The sequence below is a fragment of the Kwoniella mangroviensis genome, assembly GCF_000507465.2.
Source record: "Kwoniella mangroviensis CBS 8507 chromosome 1 map unlocalized Ctg01, whole genome shotgun sequence".
In the NCBI taxonomy this organism is placed as follows: domain Eukaryota; kingdom Fungi; phylum Basidiomycota; class Tremellomycetes; order Tremellales; family Cryptococcaceae; genus Kwoniella; species Kwoniella mangrovensis.
Window position 1 is genome coordinate 7,509,728 of NW_027062533.1, and position 19,843 is coordinate 7,529,570.

The window sequence follows — 19,843 nt, forward strand, 5'->3', positions numbered from 1 at the left end:
TTTCATGCTCACTCTGGTTGTCCCCGTTTGACAGCCAACCCATCACATCACAGCACTGGAATCCCCTTTATCCTCTACCTACCTGCGAGTATCTCCCTCCTCTGAACAGTCCACAGGTCTGGAATCTGGACATTGCTGACACCACCCTCGACCTGATCACCGCTGTGCATCTCAACGCTCGTCGCAATAGTTTGAAACGCTACGACCCCTTACATCAGCCTCTCCGCCTAGCTTACTTGCTTACCCTTGACCAACAAGCAGCAACAACCCTGGAATCCGTCGATTGTCCCGTCATCGTTTCGTTCTCGGTGCGATATAAACATCTTTCTCTGCCTCTTTTTTTCGCTTCTTCATATCACAGACTTACTTGATTCGATTTGAATTCTTGATCTTCACCTTACGCTACTTCGCATTTTATCTGTATCACAATCATACATTTGTCATAAATCGACCATCCACACTCGTGTCAAAACACTCATCACACACGTCTTGCCAAGACCGACCAATCAATCACCTCAACCCCCTTTCACGGTATATCGGTATCACCGTCCATCCACACTATCAACATGGCGGCTATACCTATCAATCAATATGCATCAGGACCAGGAGGAGCAGGTAACAGTCCGATCAGCCCTCATCCGCAATCACAGTACGGCGCGCAGATGAATCAGTATCCCACGAGTTCAAGTATGTACGGTGATAACTCACCTATAGATGGCGGGTATCCACAAGGTATGGGTTTTCCCGGAGGAGGAGATAGGGAGTTTGATAGACAGAGTAGGATCGTTAGTCAGCCTGCAGCGTTGTTAGATCAATGTGAGTAGAATATAGAGAACCTTCATACAGAAATATCCAGAGTGAGAGAGAAGGAATGGTGCTGATTCTAGATAATATATGATTGTCTTGAACAGCCCATTTGAGACCAGGTAATCAAGCCGAATTGTTATCTCAAGATCGTACTCTCCAGCTATATCGTGAAAACGCCAAAAAGACCAACGACCCAGAATTGATATTTGAATTTTCGGTATTCATGATCGATGCAGCCAAATCTATGGTCCCTCCTGAACTAGAAGCCGATCCATCTCCACCACCAACTACCACTAAACTCATTGAGAAAAGAGAAGAACTGATCAAAGAGGCTACAGCTTTGTTGAAGAGATTGGCAGATAGGGGATATCCAGATGCTCAGTATTTCCTCGCGGACTGTTACGCCAATGGTATAGGGACTGTCAGAGGTAGACAGGATTTCGATAGGGCCTTTCCCTTATTTATATTAGCTGCGAAACATGGTCATCCCGATGCGTGCTATAGGGCGGGAACTTGCTGTGAACATGGCTGGGGATGTAGGAGGGAGAGTGCAAAGGCTGTACAGTACTACAAGTGAGTTAGAACTGTTGAAAGCTGCCAGACACAGTTTCGAATACGTTGTTTCATTTCCACCGACTTCGTCCGTATCGACCCATGATAGCAAAGCGACCATGTCAAATTACTGACAGTCTCTATTTGTAAACGTAGAAAAGCAGCAGTCGCCTTACACCCAGGAGCGATGTACAGACTCGGAACCGCCGAATTAAACGGTGCATTAGGTTTATCGAGAAGACCTAAAGAAGGTGTCAAATGGTTAAAAAGATCCGCCGAACACGCTACGGAAGAATTCCCCCATGCCCTACATGAATTGGCATTGTTACATGAAAGAGGAATCGACAATGTTCTATTCGTTGATTTCGAATATGCGGCTGAGTTATTGGCTCAAGCTGCCGAATTGGGATATGCACCTTCGGCATTCAAGTTGGGTGAATGTTATGAGTATGGGAAGATGGGTTGCCCTGTCGATGCTGCGTTGAGTATACATTATTACGTGAGTGGGGTCCTTCCACCGATCGACATGTGTCGCTCATTGTGATTATTGTCATAAATGCTGACTTACGGATATCTTGCAACTCTACAGAATATCGCCGCTCAGCAGAATCATCGTGACGCATGTTTCGCCCTCACCGCATGGTATCTCGTCGGATCACCCGGAGTCCTGCCGCAATCGGATACAGAAGCTTATCTGTGGGCTAAGAAAGCCGCTGAGATGGGATTGGCGAAAGCTCAGTATGCTGTGGGGTACTTCACGGAGGTGAGTGTGCTCATCATACTACGTTTTTCCATCTGTCAGCAATTGCGCTAGGCTAATTTCATCTTTCTATTCGAAGACTGGTATTGGTACCGAAGCGAATCCGCAAGGCGCTATGAAATGGTACAAACTCGCTGCTGATGGAGGAGACAAGCGAGCCACGAAAAGACTTGCCTCGGGATCAAGAGGAGCTAGTGGAGGTGGTGCAGCGCTGGATAGGAGATTGGAAATGGAAGCTATGAAAGAGGAACTTCAGGCTAAAGGCGGTAAAGAAGGATGTGTAGTGATGTGAGGTGGATTATACAGTATGAGGTGTTGCCAAGGTTCAGATCAAACACATTCGAGGCAATCCAATTCTCGCAAACAGGTGGACTATATTGAACTTCTCCAAACCACCGTTCATTCGATACGAAGAAGAGGGAGGGACCTTCTCTTGTAGCCATAATTAGTATAATACGATAAAAATAGATTGTTCCTTCTTCTTAAAGTTATGTTTTCCTTTCTCTGTGTTCCTCTTAACGTGGTACTATTCTCCTCATATGGTCAGCTTATGGTTTTCTTATATCTCCTTTTCGTAAGAATTAGTTAGTATGACAATCATCATGGTCGAGGCTGTACGATAGTTCATATTTCGATGTAAAGGTTTCTTTTTATGCACGAACCATCTATCTCACCTTCATGCAATGGTGTATTCATAAGGTCAAGCGATATATGCATCATCTGAAGGATTTCACAGAAGTAGAAAGCGACAGGGTGGGGTTGTGAATGCCTTACAAAGTCATACTGGTGGAACACCAAGTGCCTCAGTGGCATCGCTACCTACTCGCTAATGAGTTTAGCCAATTTGGCCTCTTCTTGAATCTCTAGTAGTTCTTCTCTTCGTATGCGCTATAAGTACAGTGTATCAGCATCCGCGCAATCTCATATGATATGATGATACATGATTTGAAGCTCACCTTCTTATCGCATAAATCCCTGAAGATGGAATTTTTCTGATCGAATAGCGTTAAAGGCGTATCAAATTCCCTCACTTGACCTTTGTCCAGAACTAAAATTCGATCGTAATACGCCACAGTCTGAAGTCGATGAGCGATAGAGAGTAACTACATGATATCACAATCAAATCAGCTAGTATTCTGTCATCAGATTTCCTTTTAGATGGCGAAGTGTATTGTGTCGTTCTGTGCAGTGTGCAGTGTACAATGGCTCACGGTAATATCTGAAAATTCAGTTTGGATTATACCCTGGATCAAAGCGTCCGTCTCAGGTTCGACCGAAGAAGTAGCTTCGTCAAGTAAGAGGATCTTGCATCTTCGTGATAATACTCTGATAAGTGATACTACGCCAGACCAAACCAAGTCAGCTGGTACACCTTTCGCGAATATACCAACAACAGGTGAAATCGTTTTGTGATTTGTGTGGAAAAACTCACACAGTTGTTTTTCACCTGCACTAAAATTGGCTCCTTCAGCAGCAACGCTCGAATCAAGTTTCAATTTGTCTTTCAGAGTGATCGATACTCTAGGATGATTACGGATGAGGTTCAAGGCGTCGTTGAGCTCGGCGTCGGTCCTTGAACTAGTCGGATCGAGATTGTGCCTACATCAAAGCCATTCGTCAGATGCCTACCGACAGACGAGGATCGATGGTACATGATCATAGATGAGTACTGTTATGGAAGACACATAGCAAACTCACCTGATCGTACCAGCGAACAAAAATGCATCTTGAGGTATAATCGCCAATCTCGATCTCAACTGCACATGACAGTACACAGATTCAGCTCATCTATAACGTTCCGGTATAAAAAACGAGGCTCTTACAGTTTCCAAACCCAATTCTCTCAGATCAACTCCATCAACCTCAATTTCACCTTTATCAATCTCCACAATCCTAAACAATGCCTGCGCCACACTACTTTTTCCCGCACCTGTCCTACCAATTATACCGATTGTCTCACTTGCCCCAATGGAGAAACTTAGACATTGCTTCGAGCCTGATAATGAGTGTGAGCGGTGGTCAGATTTTCAATCAATTTCTTCGTTACTAGTGGCGCTGTGACTCTCAAAGCCTCTAGACAAACCTCAATGGTTTATTAGTATAAAAGCGGCCTTCCAGAATGTGAAGATGGACAGACTCACGTCCGGCAATTGACAGAACCACTGCAGTCCAATATTGGGACGAAAGCGAGAAGTAGATAGCTCGCCACAGACTCATGTCATACTCTTTATCGTCTTCGATAGCGAGCTGATCGTAAGCAATCTTTTTGGCTTTCTTCTTCCCGTATAGCTTGATATGTTCGGGGTTTGGCTCTCCCAGTCTGAGTCGAGGTGTCTCATCCTGATCTGATCCCGGCTCAATTTGCTTTTTTTCGGGATCAGTTTCGGAAGGGGATTTCGGATGACCTTGTGAAGCTTCATGGCTATCGACTTTCTCGCCAATGGATCGAGTCAAAGCACTGTCCGATCTGCTAGCTGGCGGAACCTCGGATATCGTTTTGACGTGCACCTCGAATCGACGGGAAGGCGGCATTCGACGCATGAAATGCTTTTGAAGTCTCTCTGCATTCTGCATTCTTGGGATCAGACTGGATCGGACGCATCGAAGGAGATGCAGGATAGAAAAATACTCACTGTTTTACTAGTCAATTCATCATTAAGAGACCATAGATCTGAAAGTGCCCAAGTCAGCATAGAGGTCAACATTAGTCATTGATATAAGGGAAAGGAGACCGACCTTCAACTTGTAATGGTCGAGAATAACCGACTTTGAGTATGGGTGTGATCCACGTGTACAGGAAGCTGGATACGATGTTGGCTTTTGCAACGGGGATCATTTGACCCTCGAAGACCGCTTCGGGCGCTTCAGAGGGTCTATAGAATGGTATAGGCATCGAGAAGCGGTTTGATACCAAGTGGTGGGGTTTTGTCCAGATTTAGGGTCTGGAAAGATAGTATCGTCGTTGTGAATAAATGAGGCAATGTGTTTGGATTCGGAAAAGGGGCTAGTGCAGGGAAACGACAAGTTCGGAGTCGAAGAACAACCTGCGTTCTGAAGGATCTGGTGAATTGAGGACTTGGATATACTAGTCACGTCGGTACATAGGAGGGAAAAAGACTGACTCTTCTCATAAAGGTAGGTCATCCCTTGGAACGGAGAGGTCTATGAAACTTACCTCATACTGGGGAATTGCTATGAGATCATATCAAGAAGCCTTTATCGATCATGGTTCTACCCATACCGATAGATCCGGGGCTGCAGGATTGTTGCAGCCTCTCTGTATGATACAGGAGTTGTAGATACTTTCAGGTAGGTAAGTTGCGGACAAAGGACTATATCACCTTTGACGTGAGAAGTTGGCTTTTGGTGCGCTTCCAGTCCGACTATGCAGTAGGATGGTCGATGCCACGTCTAGTCGAGAATCGTACAGTATTGAGCAAAGTTTCTGTGGTGAAGTTTTATCATATTAGTCTTTCCAACATTTCTTGACTCCACCATTTTGTTCACGATGAGTACGGTTGAGATGACCGAGAAGAATGAAAATGTCGCCCGTAGACCAAGAAGCAAGAGTCCGCCATGGGGAGCCAGCGTAAGTACACACTATCGATTCGAGCAGGTTGCTAAACTGGCGATTGAATGTTTTCCAAAGTGGCGAAGTTCGACTTGGTATATCACCATAGGTAGGTTTCTGAACAGCCGGTCAAAAGATACTTGATGACTCAAAATTTTTCAGTGGTGACTTATGGAGCGATGACCGAAGCACTTTGCTATGTGAGCAGTGTTTACGCTCTTCACAAAACATGCAACGTACTAAACTGGATCGTAGATGGTGGGTGTACCAGTCATTCCATTTCGACTGGAAGATTTGGGATATGACCATATATCCACCAAGGCATCATGGTTCCTCTTCTCATACTGTATAGCTATAGCTGTCTGTAAGTTCCACGATCCACATTCCGACGGCCAAAAAGAGGGAAACACCTCTCGATTGACAATCTCGTGTGATCTAGCCACACTGCCTACCGCTATCTTTCTTGACAGAAAAGCATGGCGACGTGGTCCTCTAATGGCAGCCACCTGTGCCATGCAAGTTGCGCTACTACTTCTTATCTTCGTGGACAAATATGCCGTAATGATCTTGGCTCGTACTATACAGGGATTATCCTGCTCTATCATCTGGTCCAGTGAGCAAACTTTGTATTTTATTAGGTTTTCTTGCGGAAATTAAAAGCTGACACCGCGACTGGTCACAACAGTCGGATTCGCTCTGATGTAAGTTAAGTTTGATCCGATGCTGGCTGAGGATTGTAATTTCACGATAGTTGCGAGAACGTCGAAAAGAAGAATATAGGTCGTCAACTTGGTTTCGCATTTTCCGGTATGAGTATCGGCAACATTGTGGTAAGCGAGACGTACCATTAGTGTGCTTTGTAGGGCATAGTGGAGCGATCTTGCTGATATGATTATAGGGTCCAGCAGCTGGAGGGGGTCTGTACACCACACTAGGCTGGAAAGCGCCTTGGATATTTTGCATGATTGTATGTAGCGTAGAGCTACTCGGACGATGGTTAGCAGTCGAACAGAAGGACCTGATCAAATACCAACATGGCTCACCAACATCGAGTGAAGAAGCGACGAACACTATCGCAAGTTCGAGCAACAATCGACAATCTCTGGATCATACGCCTTATTCCGACCAAGCAGCGAATGATCAGACGAACCGTGACGAGCGCAAAAAGGAATCTGCATTGCAAGTGGTTAAGTTCCTCTTTACGCTTCCAAGGAGCCTTACAGGTATTGCTGTGAATTTTCGTTTGGGTTTGATTCTTGGTGCTATCGATCCGACGTAGGTGGTTTTCTACACGCTCGCGGGAGTGATACCAAATTGACGGACAATCTTGCAGATTGACCTTGAGGTTGAGAGATCAATGGGGAAAAGACTCTCATTTCGCAGGTTTAGTCTACCGTGAATATACATTCACCCCTCCCGATTGATCTTCGTATACTGTAGAATGCAGCACTGATTGTTTGAGAAACAGTGGCAACGGCCGTACCTTGCTTGATCACTTCTCCAGTCGAAGGTTGGCTAGCCGATAAGATTGGTGCAGAATGGATATTATCCCCTGCAGCCATTCTGTCAGCACCTTTCCCTTTGTTGATGATGTTGAGCAAGAGTCTGCCAGGGTTTATTATCTGTTTCGTTCTGTTCTGTAAGTCTACACAAATACCGCTGGAAGGTGACTTGATATATAGACACATCGGTACTAACCCCGTGCGAATTGTAGTCGTCTTACTTAATAGTACCCTTGCGCCTGTTGGGGTAGAAGTCGCTGCAGTGGCAGCCCAGAACGTGAGTTTTGTATCACCTTTGTCGCAATTGGTTGATTGTTAGGGTTCGGTGCGTTATCACCATCGTAGAGGGGAATAAGCGAACTGCACCAGTTTGCCGCACTGAACTTGGCTTGGTGTGAGTTCACATCGCAATGTTGCGTTTTCCTGTAGTGATGTAAAGCTGACCACCATCGTTGCCATCAGCTATATCGGGTGCGGTGGGTACAATCATCGGAGGACAGCTATACGATCACGTAGGGTGGAATGCAATTTGTTGGTGAGTGAGCCAAGGTATACTATTCTGACCATGTTGATCTTGACTGCTGTCACATTTAGGTTTTCTTTTGCAACTAGTCTTGTTCTGTTGCCAGTGACAATGGTATACACCGGTGAAAGACCATTATTTTATCGAATGGTTTACAAAAAATCTCAACAAAGTCCCCCATCAGAAGAACAGTAGATCAGGAAGATCATGTCAGTGAATTTAGCTAGAAAATGTCAGTACGAAGCCGAGGCTATGATGAGTATGCATGAGTGTGTGTATTGATACAGTTTCGACATTTTTGGACAATCAAATTCCTCCTGGTCGTCTTCGGGGAGTTGCCGAAGATCTTGATCCAGCTCCAATACCTGCACTTCTAGGTGTATAGGCGACACCCATTCCTCCAATCTTCGGTGTTCTCGAAACGGCCTCTTGTCGTATCTTCTCTGCTTTGGCGCGTTCGATTCTTCAAGTGCAATGCGATTTATCAGGATACGACTGACCACAGACGTGCACATGATCGAATGACTCACTCCTCTCTCTGTTTAGCCATCTCAGCTTCCATCTCGGTCTTCTTACTGAAATCCCGATTGGCTCTTGCTCTAGCCAAGGCGTCAAAGTTTTTCTCCCGGATGGAGAAGAAAACGCTTCCCAACTCGGCTACGTAATGTTCTCAGCTCATCGGACATATACACACTTGGTGACGAATGAAAAGCTTACCCAGCCAGTAAGGATCAACCGATGTCACACACATCATGTATTCTGTAGGGAATCAGCATTAGTCCGTAGTAAGGGGATACGATAACTTACGCTTCGAAGTTAAGACCACTAAAACGACTGTCAGCGTACGAAGTCATGGCCAATAATAAGGGAAACTTACACTCATGGTAAACGACATAATCCGGCATATCTACGATACGTTTAGCTTGACCATACATATCTCAATAGCGTTGGACTTACAACCAAGACCATACAAAGCACTAGTAGGGTGTAACACACAAGGTAGCTATACCGTATGGTCAGCTGGAAAAGGCATAGCCGGTCGGGCTTGAATGGCACTCACCCCAGTCCTGACATTCATATACTCTCCGATACCCTTGACTCTGGCAGCTTGATGGAAGTATCCTGCAGTGATACATTTCCTATATCATTGGTTAGCTCTATACATTCCAGGTTCGAAAGAGCAGATGGCTCACCTGACGATATCCCAATCGGTTCCTACAGATAGTATTTCCATCTTTTGCTGTTTCATGATGTCCTCCAACTGACCTCTGACTTCACGTGCCTTCCTCATCAGTTTAGGATGTAAGAAATGTTTCATGCACCATGCGTCGGAATACCTACGTTACCTCTTTGTCAGTATCAGAAACGACCGAGCGAAACGGTAAAGGAGGTACCTACCCGTTACTTTTCCACTGAGTATACACATGAAGCAGCGTCAAATGATCACTTTCAGGAACGAAGAACTTCTCCCTCGCAGCATCACTTTCTTCAGCTCTTTGAGGTGGCCTGTAGAATACCGATGGGACCGATAACATCGAGACAATTGTCAACATTTCCGATGAACATTGATACTCTGTCGCGACAATCAACATCTTAGCTAAGGAAGGTTCCATGGGGAAATCCGACATCTTCCGACCTTGAGCTGTCAGATCCCCGACATTGTCCAAAGCGCCCAGACACCAAAGTTGATACATCGAGTTCAAAATATTCTCTTGCGGTGGTGGATCCATGAAATCAAATTCGAGTAGATTTTTCACTCCTAGTGATTTCAACAACAACACAGTATTGGCAAGATTGGTTCTCTGAATCTCGGGGATGTTGTTCGGGAAAAGTTCGTTCAGATAGGCAGTCTCGGTGAAAAGTCGATAACAGAAACTATTCTTCGTAGTCAGCCAAATCCTCCGGTGATGCACCTGACACCGCGACTCACCCAGCACCAGTACGTCCAGCTCGACCTGTTCTCTGTCCCGCGTTTGCCTGACTGATAGGGGTAATCTGAAGAGCGTCCATACCAACTTTCGGGTTATATACCTTGAGCTTCGAGTATCCAGCATCAACCACATATAGAATACCGTCAACTACGCGAGAGTCAGCGTCAGCTCATGTTTGGAGGATATGTAGCTGACTAACCTGTCAAAGAGGTTTCAGCGATATTCGTGGCTACTACCACTTTCCGCCTTCCATCAGGTGTGGGTGAGAAGATCTTGGCTTGCAGATCAGCAGGCATCTGCGAATAGATCGGTAAGACAGCCAAAGGTGGCGGATCGTCCAGCTGCTCCAGTCGCTCTAAAATTGTATACGATATTAGCGTCACAAATCTCTGAGATATAGGCCAATGCGCACCTTCTATCACTTGACATGTGCATTCGATATCTTCCTGACCCGTCATGAACACCAGTATATCTCCCTGAGGACTCGAAAGATGTATTTGAAGGACCTGCTTGATGGCGCTATCTACGTAATCTTCGCAAGGTGATTTCGAGTGGAAGATCTCCACCGGGAAAGTCCGTCCTGGAATAGTGTACGTTGCAGCATTCCCGAAAAATCGCGAGAACTAGAAATCAACTCAGCGAGGTGCATATCTCATAAGATGGTAGGGGCCAGTGCTGCTCACCTTGTCAGCATTCATGGTGGCGGAAGTAACGATCAACTTGAGATCTCGTCTTCTCGTCAAGACTGGGGACATTCGTGTTAGCATTACCCTAAATCATGCACAAAATTCGACACTCACTCTTCCTTAGGAGACCCATCAAAATATCCGTACTGAGTGATCGTTCGTGCGCTTCATCCAATATGATCACGCTATATCGGTCTAAATCTCCTTCATTCAGAGATTCTCGTAGCAGTACACCATCCGTCATGACTTTCGAAGTATCAGCTTGATCATCCGTTAATACAAAAGAGCTCACATTTGATCTTGGTATCCTTCGAAGTACAATCTTCAAATCGAATCGCATAACCGACCGTTTCTCCTAAGTTACACTGTTCATTTCATGACTGTCAGCTAAAATCACCAAAGATGAGCGTTTCAAAGCTTACCTCCATCTCTTCGCTAACACGCTTGGCTACCGACATGGCAGCGACACGTCGAGGCTGGGTACAGCCAATCATACCATTCGCGCAATATCCATCTTCGTACAAGAATTGACCTAATTGAGTGGTTTTACCTGATCCAGTCTCTCCTATCACGATGAGCACTGCAAAGCACATATCAGCTAATGTGGCGACAACAGAGCATTGAATGACTGACCTTGATGGTCTCGGATCATGCCCATCAATTCCTCTCTGACAGCGAAGGCAGGTAGATATTCTCTTTGTTCACGTAATGTACGTGTTTTAGCGAAATTCGATACACCTTCCGATCTCTGCAGGTGACTCGAAAATTGAGAATCGGCTTTGTAGTTACCACCTTCCCCGTCTCCGGTTTTTTGGCCTTCTTCACCTAAATTTGGTTCATCCTTGACACCCAAGATGTTACCCAGTGTCGTTCCTGCTATAGAAGCGGCTTTGGCAGCAGCCTATGATAAATTGTCAGCTAAAGCACCAAGGTTGAATTAGCACGTGACTGACCTTTTCCCTCTCCTGTCGTTCTCTCCTTTCTTTTACTAAAGCACTGCCCTTCTTGGAGAATTGAGCCATATCACTCGTACCGTCTTTGACAGGATTGATAGGCTCTAATTGTCTAGTATAGGCAACTGTACCATCCAAGAAAGGGGGTTTCAAGTCATGTACCAGGACATGCACCTTGGAGTCTGAGTCATCCTCAAAATCCATGTCCACACCTCCACGCTGCATGACTCCTGACGTTTGCATTCGGTTGGTTTCCCATAAATCATTGTCCGCGTTCTGTCGGTTCTCTATCAGCAAATCTGACTATGATTCTTGCATGATTTCACTTACGAATTGAGCTTGACGGGCTGTCTGACGCTTAGCAGCTTTCGCTTCGAGTTCCTTCTCCTTCTCTCGTTCGAGATTCTCCCACTGCGAGAACGGATTGTGTTCTTCATCGGGTGCCTATCACATACGATTGGTGAGATTGGCTGACTTCACTTATCAGGAAGGGCTTACCACTGCGCCTTCATCGTCGTAGCTGTACCAATCCCTATCCAGCCTAACTTGTTCTTCCTCCCACTCCTTCGCATCTAGTTCTATTCCACCTTCGTCATCAGGAGAGCCTTTTCTGCCCGATCGAGGAGTCTGATCCCAGGTCTGAGGTCTTCTTGAACTCTCTGCTTTACCCCATCCTCCTGGTCCTCTGTCACGATCACCACGGGGAGTTTCATCCCACCCTCTATTGGGTACCCGCATGCTACTTCCTCCCTCAAGGTCTCGCTCTGAACGGGATGTCCGAGGTGTAGGTGCTGCTCCCCAGCTCTTCTCCCCAGAACGTCCATCCCTCCTATCTCCATCCCTATCATCCCTTCTTTCCCTATCCCTATCTCGATCTCGATGACCATTTCTGCCGCCAGCCCTTCTATCTCTATCCCTCTCATCTCGATAAGATCCTCTGTTCAACCTCGATTGGAAATCATCTATACCACCCTGTTTATCTCTACCATCTTTATCCGATGACGATGCAGTGATAGAAGAAGTGGGGGCATTCTTCTTACTCCTATAAGCCTCGAGTCTCTTCTTCGCTTCGTCCGATAGACCTGTACCTCGACTTGGCGTCTCATCTGGTCGTACTCTCGCATGTTCTCGTTTTACGGGTATCGACGGGACTGTTCGCATTGTCAGACATTGACAGAACTGGATGAATGAGGGGACTTACCTTTAAATACACCTCCAGCACTTGATCCGTCGTCTCTCTCGTCTTCTGCATCCCTCTTTGACCGTTTACTTGGTGGCTCGCTCCTTCCTTCAGCAGCAGCTGCGGCAGCTCTCTTCTCGGCTGCCAATCTATCCAAACCCAATAACGATGGTTTAGCAGTGGGTGGAGCTCGAAATGCCACAGCCTAATACAGAAAGATCTATTAGCTTCGATGATGATCAGGCTAAATAATGGACTCACATCGCCACCGCCTCGTCTTAGACCACCTTTTCTCACTGGCTCAGGAGCCAACCTATCTGAATCGTCATGTTCCATACCTTCAACTTCACCACTCGGTCTACCTCCTAACATCCTAGGAGGCGAATGGTCTGATCCTCTTCGAGCATTACTACTACCATTCGACTGAGATGCAATGGACTGTTGAGCCAGTATACGAGTGTGTAGCGATAACATTGCATCTTCAGGAAATTTACCAAATGTCGAAACGGCTAAAATGAGCAATATGAGCATGACAGATTGAAGAGTACCGGAATGTATTCGAGATACATACCTTTGAGGAAAGCATCTCCACTTCTATTACCCTTTGCTATTTCCACTATACGTCTTCCGAGTAGATCATTGACGTTGACAGAGTTCATCAATCGAGACATCTATGATCACACTAGATTAGTGTTCGACTTTTAGAGATCGATACAGGGATATACTCACCTCTGTGGCGATTTGATGGATGAACTCTTGCTCGAAGTTGGCCCCGTGTCGAGGCGGTGACTGAGCCGACATTATGGACGATATGAGCGATCGATCCTGCGGAGATGTTGGCAAGTGTAATGATAGAAGTACACTTGAGAAATGTTGAGATCGCTCCTCCAGACGTTGTTCAAAACAACCTCTCCTCGAATGACGGAATCAATTTCCCATCATACCAAAGATCTTCCACGTCATGACATATTGTTGTTGTTTCGAAAAAAAGTTGAAATGAAGATGCAAATACTGCTGATCCCTTGCAATATAGGACCGGAAATATCACACCACAGTGAAGCATCAGCTGTATCGTGCAAACCAAGCAAAAAAAAAGACCATCTGATTTCGTCCCGAGATCTGTGTCTCCATATTCGATCGATTCGGCGTCATGGAGAACCGAGTGACGAACGATCAAGGGATGAAGGAGATTGAGGTGTGTAGGAAAGCCCTATTGAAGGCGAAGTCAGATCAGTTGGAAGATGGGTATGTCAACCAGACTAGTCCTATGGCCAATGCTGATTCTAACATAGTACCCTCGTGAACGAAGGGATTGAGCTTGTTTTACGATCCTACCCTCCAGCAGTCCAACTCAAACATCTCGAATTGCTTCTTGTACTCCTGCGACAACTGATCGCATTATCTGCCTCAATCAGTCCTAGTCTGTTCACTGAGGTTGAAGCTAAGATCGTACCGGCATTCCTCCCAGGTGGTCATCTCTCTTCTTTAGTCCTCCTCAACCTCGATCATCCGCTTAAAGTGCAACAACAACGATCTTCCGAAGTCCTCGCTCTAGCCGGCGAGCTCTCGACCCTCCTTCCTCCTCCACAGACATCAACCAGCGAATCAACAACATTTATCGTACCGCTTTTCAAACAAGCTATAAGTAATGGTATAGCCAGAAGATCGAATTTGATTGTAATTTCAACTTTACTGGACTACGTACCATCATCAACCATCTCACCAAACTTAGTGAATGATCTACTAGGTGATTTGGGGATAGTAGATTGTGCGAATATTCGATCAAATCTAATTATCAACCTTCTCACCAAATTCTCTTCTTCCAAAAATGATGTTGTCCAACAGCTAGTACCCTATTTCGCCCCGGGTCTGCCAAACTCTGTAATGGTAACCATGAATCGTTATCTCCTTCCTTCCCTATTCAAGAAAGATCCTTCATACGTTACAACCCTTCTTGGTGTACTTTCAGATAAGAGCGAATTGTTCGGTGCATGGATAACGGTGGCTTCGATTGGACTGACTTTAGGCATTGTAAAAGTGAATCAACTTCCCCGGCAGGATTTGAAAGATGCTTTGGCACATGAAGATGCAGATATTAGGATTAGAGCTTTCGAATTGGTTTCTGGATCGAAGGATCAATTTACTGAAGAAGTCTTTGAATTGATCAAAGAAGGATTTACATGGAATGATGGACTGCCTTCTGCAGGGTAAGTGCAATACTTTCGGGTCTGATGTCCTTTCTATCTTATTATCTTCCGATCCATGCCGTCCTAACAACCCATTTGTACATACCCATATATGTAGGAGCCGTTCAGCGTTTTCCTCATCGACATTCGCATTCTTAGTCCGTCTACATCAACTTGAAACTTCCACCCGACGAATCCTACGTAAGAAGCCTAACACAGACAACATCAAGAAAGAACAAGAATCGGCATCATCTATATTACCATTATGCGAATCTTTTCATCGTTGGTTCCTTGATTATCTCGATAATGGTCTAATACAAGCTAGGAGATTTCCAGTATTTAAGATACTGCTATCTTTGAATCTTCTAGGAAGATATTTGGATGTTTTCGGAGATAACGATGATATACAAATAAGTGTGTATACGAAAGAGAGGGTGGAAATGTTATTCTGTTGTCAGATGAGTGAATTTACAGAAGTTCGAAATAGGTCAAGAAAGATGTAAGCTATTTTTCATGATGCATTCACTTGCTGGATTTGGTATAGCTGACAAAACCTGTTCAACAGTTTGGAATCAGCTACGATTGATTTACCAGGCTACGAAACGCTCTCGACACCTTCGTCACAAGCTCTGATAAACTCAGCGATGAACTCTATCAATTTACCTAGGAAAACTCAGGCTGAAGCTGGTAAATCTGCTTTATGCATCTTATTCAGTAAACTGGTCAGGAGTGATCAAGACCAATCTGAAGCATTGCAATTTGTGGGAAACCTGATTGAGAAGTTGGAGAAAGGGATAGAAGTTGTTGAGAAGGATTTGGTAAGAGGTATAGAAGAGTATCCTTTACACGGGTCGTTGGCTGCAATTGGGTAAGCTGAACGTGTTTCCTTTGCCTATACATGGGATGATGCGCTGATGTTGTGGATGGCAGTGATCTACTGTCATGTCTTGATCTTATTTCATCAACATCTCAAAAAGCTTGGAAACCCACTTTCCATAAGATGTTCACTCTTGTCAACCGAATATGGAACATTACCAAGACCGTCATCTCACTTGCTCCTTCCGCTGTCGAAGGTGCAGTGGACTCCTCTAGACCAAATCATGAGATTGCACGAGCATACGAGGTGCTAGGAAATGGTGATGATGAAGAGGAAGATGGGGAAGGAGCGGAAGGAATGGATCATACGGGTTTACTATCAGGTTGTTGGAGAGCAACGAGAAATGCGGGGTGAGCTACAAGTCGTCCTTAGGATGGCAATAAGCTGACAGGCCGGATCAGTGAATTACTTGCTACGATAACATCTTTGCCCATAACTCAGTCCGGTGTTTCTCAGACAATATGGACAAAAGAAGAGATAAACATCGCAGGTGAATGTTTCCTGACGTGGATGCATGAGATCAAACATCGCGGTACTTTCTCGAGAATCGCTATTGCATTTGCGCAATTAGTGGAAGCTGTTAGACCTATACCTGAATTAAGGGGATTATGTGAAGAATGGTTGCAGGTGAGTAGCTGGTAATCACAAGCAATGATCGACAGTGGACAACGTAGCTGATATGATTCTCCTCTAAAAGTACGAACTACGCACCATTGCATCTGATCAGCATTCTACCACCCGTCGTTCGGCAGCATTACCTTACTCGATCTTATCTCTCGTATCATTCGATGAAGAATTACTCAACACTGCTCTGACAGCTTTACTGGACTTGGCCAGAGTCGACAATGAAGATACCTCAAACGTAACGAAAGTACATGCTTTCAACGTGTTGAAGATTGTGCTTTTAGATGCAAGACAGACGACATGGTTTGGTCAATGGTTCGAAAGGGGAGTTATGACTGCTTTGGGAGCGTTCGAGTCGCCTGAGTAAGTACAATCTATTGGAAATCCTCTTTCTCATCAATACATCGGTTTAGATATAGGCGAATGCTGATCTTTTATCTTGATTAGTTGGAATGTCCGGAATGTCGGATTAATCCTTTTCTCCACCTTGGTCCATCGATGCTTGTCCCCTCCGAGAGGTGGCCAAGATTACTACAAATCACGATCAACCTTGGCGACTAGACAATCATTCTCAGCTTTCCACTCTAGATACCCATTGGTCATTCCCTTCATCACGAAATACCTGAAATCGCATAGTATAGAAGGATTCAGCGGAAACAAGCATTCACCACTGTTTCCTATTCTGATCATTGTTAGAAGTTTGAGGTATGATGATGATTCCGAGGAATTGGTAAAGGATTTGAGGATAACGGTGGAGAGATATTTGAGCAGCAAGGAATACCAGGTATGTCAGCTTACATATGCGTACTTCCATTACAGCTGATCAAGGTTGTATATAGGTCCGACAAGTTGCTGCTCAGGCTTTATCTTCACTCATACCCCCTAGTCAATCATTACATGCAGCTTTAGCCATCATGACCAAATCGGAAGAATCTGATCTCAACGCATTTCACGGCGAGGTGTTGTACCTGAAGCAACTTATCGCGAATGCAATACCTTGGACAGACATTTCAAGTCCCTCCAAACGATCCTTCGAAGATGACTTGTCGACATTGGTCAGACGATGCGTACCTGGAACGTGTCCACCGGTTACTGAAGCTGTTCTAGAATGTGTACAAGATTACAACGTAAATGCGAAAAGCACATCGTCAGATATCGCTAAGCAAACATATTCACTCGTCACTGCACATCTTGACAACAGAGGTGATATCCCTTTTGTTCCTGGAGAAGATGCTCGACATTATTCTTCGATAAAGTTTGTCTTGTCGAATCAACCTACTCAGGGACTGGTACTGGGCCTATTATCAAAATCGGCAAGTGAAATCGATCAGACACTGGTACTAGAAAAATTACCTTCGCTGCCTGATTTGTGCACTGGAGAAATCTTCGATGCAGTCTTGGAGAATGCTTTGACAAGTAGAGGCGGTGACGGTGTGAGAGTTTTGGCTCTGGATGCTTTATCCGAAATCAAATGGTCAGATGTAGTCTTACAAGGAATGGATGGGAAATGGAAAAAGGTTGTAGAGAGACTGAGGACAGTGGTGGAAAGCAAATGTGTACCTGTCAAAGAAGCTGGGTTGGTATCTCTTGGATGGGCGATACACAATGTGAGTGAAGAATTATTCGTACTCAGAGATGCTTGAGCCATGATTGACTGTTAAATCCAGAGCATCGTAAACAAGAATATTACAGCTATGGAAGGCCTCAGAGCTGTATCAGCTCCTATATTGACCTTCTCGCTCGAAGACGAATCTCAACCATCTCGAGTATCTTCACTTCGATCACTCGCTCATTTAACTCCTCATTTATTTACTCAACCTAACATAGGACTACATCAAGCTTTATTGCGACTCGTACAAGACGACGACGAAGAGATACGAGATGGCGCATGTGATATCATTTCCACAGGCTTAAAATTAAGAATGGGAGTGGTCCTTTCCAAATCACTTGAAATATATTGGACATGGCTTGAAGAATACCTTAAATCGCAAAATATAGATCAAAAGCAAGAATGGTTAGGTTGGCTCAAAAATTTAGCAACGGATCAAGAAGGATATGAACAAGATGTCAAAGTCCTAAATCGGCATGATAATTCCACGGAATTGTTATTCGAAGTCGAACCGTCCAATATATTCCGTGATTCCCTCGTGGATCTATATTACTCAAACAGATTGCTTCGTTCTTTAGGTTTAGGTATTGAGGTAACACATGCCGATGATGCTCACCACGTAGAGGGAGGGGTCCGGCTAAGTCCGATTGACGATGCGTGGGAAGCTAGAAGGACATTGGAAAGAAGGAGGAAGTACACGCATGGTATAGAGTAAACCTTCTTGGTGTTTAGACCAAAGGATGTGTGTGATATACTGGTAGATGGTCAAATGACGTTGACGTACCACTTACCTACCATGCAGTCAGTATACGAGGATCTATTCCTTTGTACTGCTTACTCGACATGGTATGTTGCAGATGATCATCTCAGGATCATGCACGCATAGAACAACACGTTAAGAATCCATATTGCCCTATGCTACTACTGCCTGAATTTGGCTCGGCTAAAACGCCTTACTCTAGTGTCGTGTTTTTAAGGTTATCTGAAACATTTGCCACTCTCCTGCACCAAATGTTTCAACATCACTCGTATTCATCATCCAACATTGAACGACGCTCAGACCCACTCGAGAATATGAAATTAACCTCCACCATCATGCAAATACAATATACACACATACACACAAGATGGTCGCACGGTGTTGATCCTTTCACCACCTCATCACCGAATATTCTCTTCAACTTGATCTGAAATTCTGCTTCTCGCTCTTTTTGATAACCAGGTCCCATCATAAAACATCTCTTGTTAGACCAGGATTGTATCTACACGTTTTTTTGATCTTGATTTGATCTACTGTATTAATCTATCAAAAACCTATTTCAAAATAGGCTCAAGTCGAGTAGATTGGTGACTGGGTACATCCTCATCCTCAACCTCATGACATAGCTTACGGACCGAAGTGAGGCGAAGGGATCTGTTGTAGATAGGGGGGTACATACCCATTTCGTGGGGAACAATAAAACTTTTGTTCAGTTAGATAAAGCTGTCTGTCTTTCCTCCGTCCGGATCGTCAGTAGCACTTACGACATCTACGATAGTGTGCTAGTCCCGTCCAGTCACTCTTCCGATCATTGGGTATAGCAAAAACATCATCTTCGCTTCACATCAGAGTGGGGATGTTCAAGATCAACCAGTGAAGGATGAAAGAGTGAAAAATGGGATTACATACTATCTGAAGTAAGAGAGAAAGGAAAAGGAAAAGATACCTTCTGAACTTCTTTCTTAGGATCACCATATTGACTAATACATGGATATTCGTACTACCCTCTTCATGATCAACTCGAACATTACTTTTGGAATCAATAACAGCAACTAGCTCTTATTGTCTTTGACATCTTAAACAGGAAGCAGACGATATTCTGATCAAGACAATCACTTTACCCTCTATCTACCTCCTAAAATCTGGGGGTACACCACCAAATCATACCAAATCATACCAAATCATACCAAATCATACCAAATCATACCATACCGATACCTCATCATACCATACCGATACCATACCAACCATACCAATCATCTCAGCCTGCCTTTTTGATTCACCTGATCACAACACAGCCCAACTAAACCCATCAAACTCCA

At 44.7% G+C, this 19,843-nt stretch overlaps 5 protein-coding genes across 5 annotated transcripts; 3 read left to right on the plus strand and 2 right to left on the minus strand.

The window, feature by feature from the left end:
• Window positions 1-566: 566 nt before the first annotated feature.
• Window positions 567-2,411, plus strand: I203_102821 (uncharacterized protein; the record flags this gene model as incomplete). The annotated part of the gene is made up of 5 exons (XM_019147099.1): window positions 567-816; window positions 912-1,380; window positions 1,516-1,858; window positions 1,949-2,122; window positions 2,199-2,411. The coding sequence occupies 5 exons, from the start codon at window positions 567-569 to the stop codon at window positions 2,409-2,411; spliced, it is 1,449 nt and encodes a 482-aa protein (XP_019003649.1).
• A 527-nt stretch (window positions 2,412-2,938) lies between these two features.
• Window positions 2,939-5,012, minus strand: I203_102822 (uncharacterized protein; the record flags this gene model as incomplete). The annotated part of the gene is made up of 9 exons (XM_019147100.2): window positions 2,939-3,007; window positions 3,076-3,222; window positions 3,331-3,458; window positions 3,552-3,718; window positions 3,818-3,876; window positions 3,943-4,115; window positions 4,261-4,687; window positions 4,753-4,790; window positions 4,856-5,012. The coding sequence occupies 9 exons, from the start codon at window positions 5,010-5,012 to the stop codon at window positions 2,939-2,941; spliced, it is 1,365 nt and encodes a 454-aa protein (XP_019003650.2).
• Window positions 5,013-5,627: 615 nt separating this feature from the next.
• On the plus strand, window positions 5,628-7,910 carry I203_102823 (uncharacterized protein; the record flags this gene model as incomplete). The annotated part of the gene is made up of 14 exons (XM_065517193.1): window positions 5,628-5,708; window positions 5,769-5,799; window positions 5,853-5,890; window positions 5,946-6,054; window positions 6,130-6,303; window positions 6,376-6,391; window positions 6,442-6,520; window positions 6,589-6,965; window positions 7,024-7,085; window positions 7,159-7,329; window positions 7,405-7,469; window positions 7,538-7,586; window positions 7,655-7,727; window positions 7,787-7,910. 14 exons carry the CDS (start codon window positions 5,628-5,630, stop codon window positions 7,908-7,910), a joined length of 1,449 nt encoding a protein of 482 aa, XP_065374011.1.
• Window positions 7,911-8,021: 111 nt separating this feature from the next.
• I203_102824 (uncharacterized protein) lies at window positions 8,022-13,266 on the minus strand (the record flags this gene model as incomplete). The annotated part of the gene is made up of 24 exons (XM_019147102.1): window positions 8,022-8,178; window positions 8,246-8,372; window positions 8,433-8,474; window positions 8,523-8,540; window positions 8,593-8,622; window positions 8,673-8,718; window positions 8,776-8,854; window positions 8,909-9,052; window positions 9,114-9,590; window positions 9,646-9,793; window positions 9,846-10,001; window positions 10,059-10,269; window positions 10,330-10,391; window positions 10,447-10,578; window positions 10,625-10,697; window positions 10,755-10,912; window positions 10,966-11,233; window positions 11,286-11,561; window positions 11,616-11,729; window positions 11,784-12,436; window positions 12,487-12,670; window positions 12,727-12,974; window positions 13,037-13,136; window positions 13,195-13,266. The coding sequence occupies 24 exons, from the start codon at window positions 13,264-13,266 to the stop codon at window positions 8,022-8,024; spliced, it is 3,975 nt and encodes a 1,324-aa protein (XP_019003652.1).
• Window positions 13,267-13,615: 349 nt separating this feature from the next.
• Window positions 13,616-18,476, plus strand: I203_102825 (uncharacterized protein; the record flags this gene model as incomplete). Its single annotated transcript, XM_019147103.1, has 10 exons — window positions 13,616-13,710; window positions 13,758-14,672; window positions 14,770-15,150; window positions 15,217-15,519; window positions 15,582-15,878; window positions 15,930-16,155; window positions 16,226-16,515; window positions 16,600-16,936; window positions 16,992-17,759; window positions 17,820-18,476. 10 exons carry the CDS (start codon window positions 13,616-13,618, stop codon window positions 18,474-18,476), a joined length of 4,269 nt encoding a protein of 1,422 aa, XP_019003653.1.
• Window positions 18,477-19,843: the final 1,367 nt, after the last annotated feature.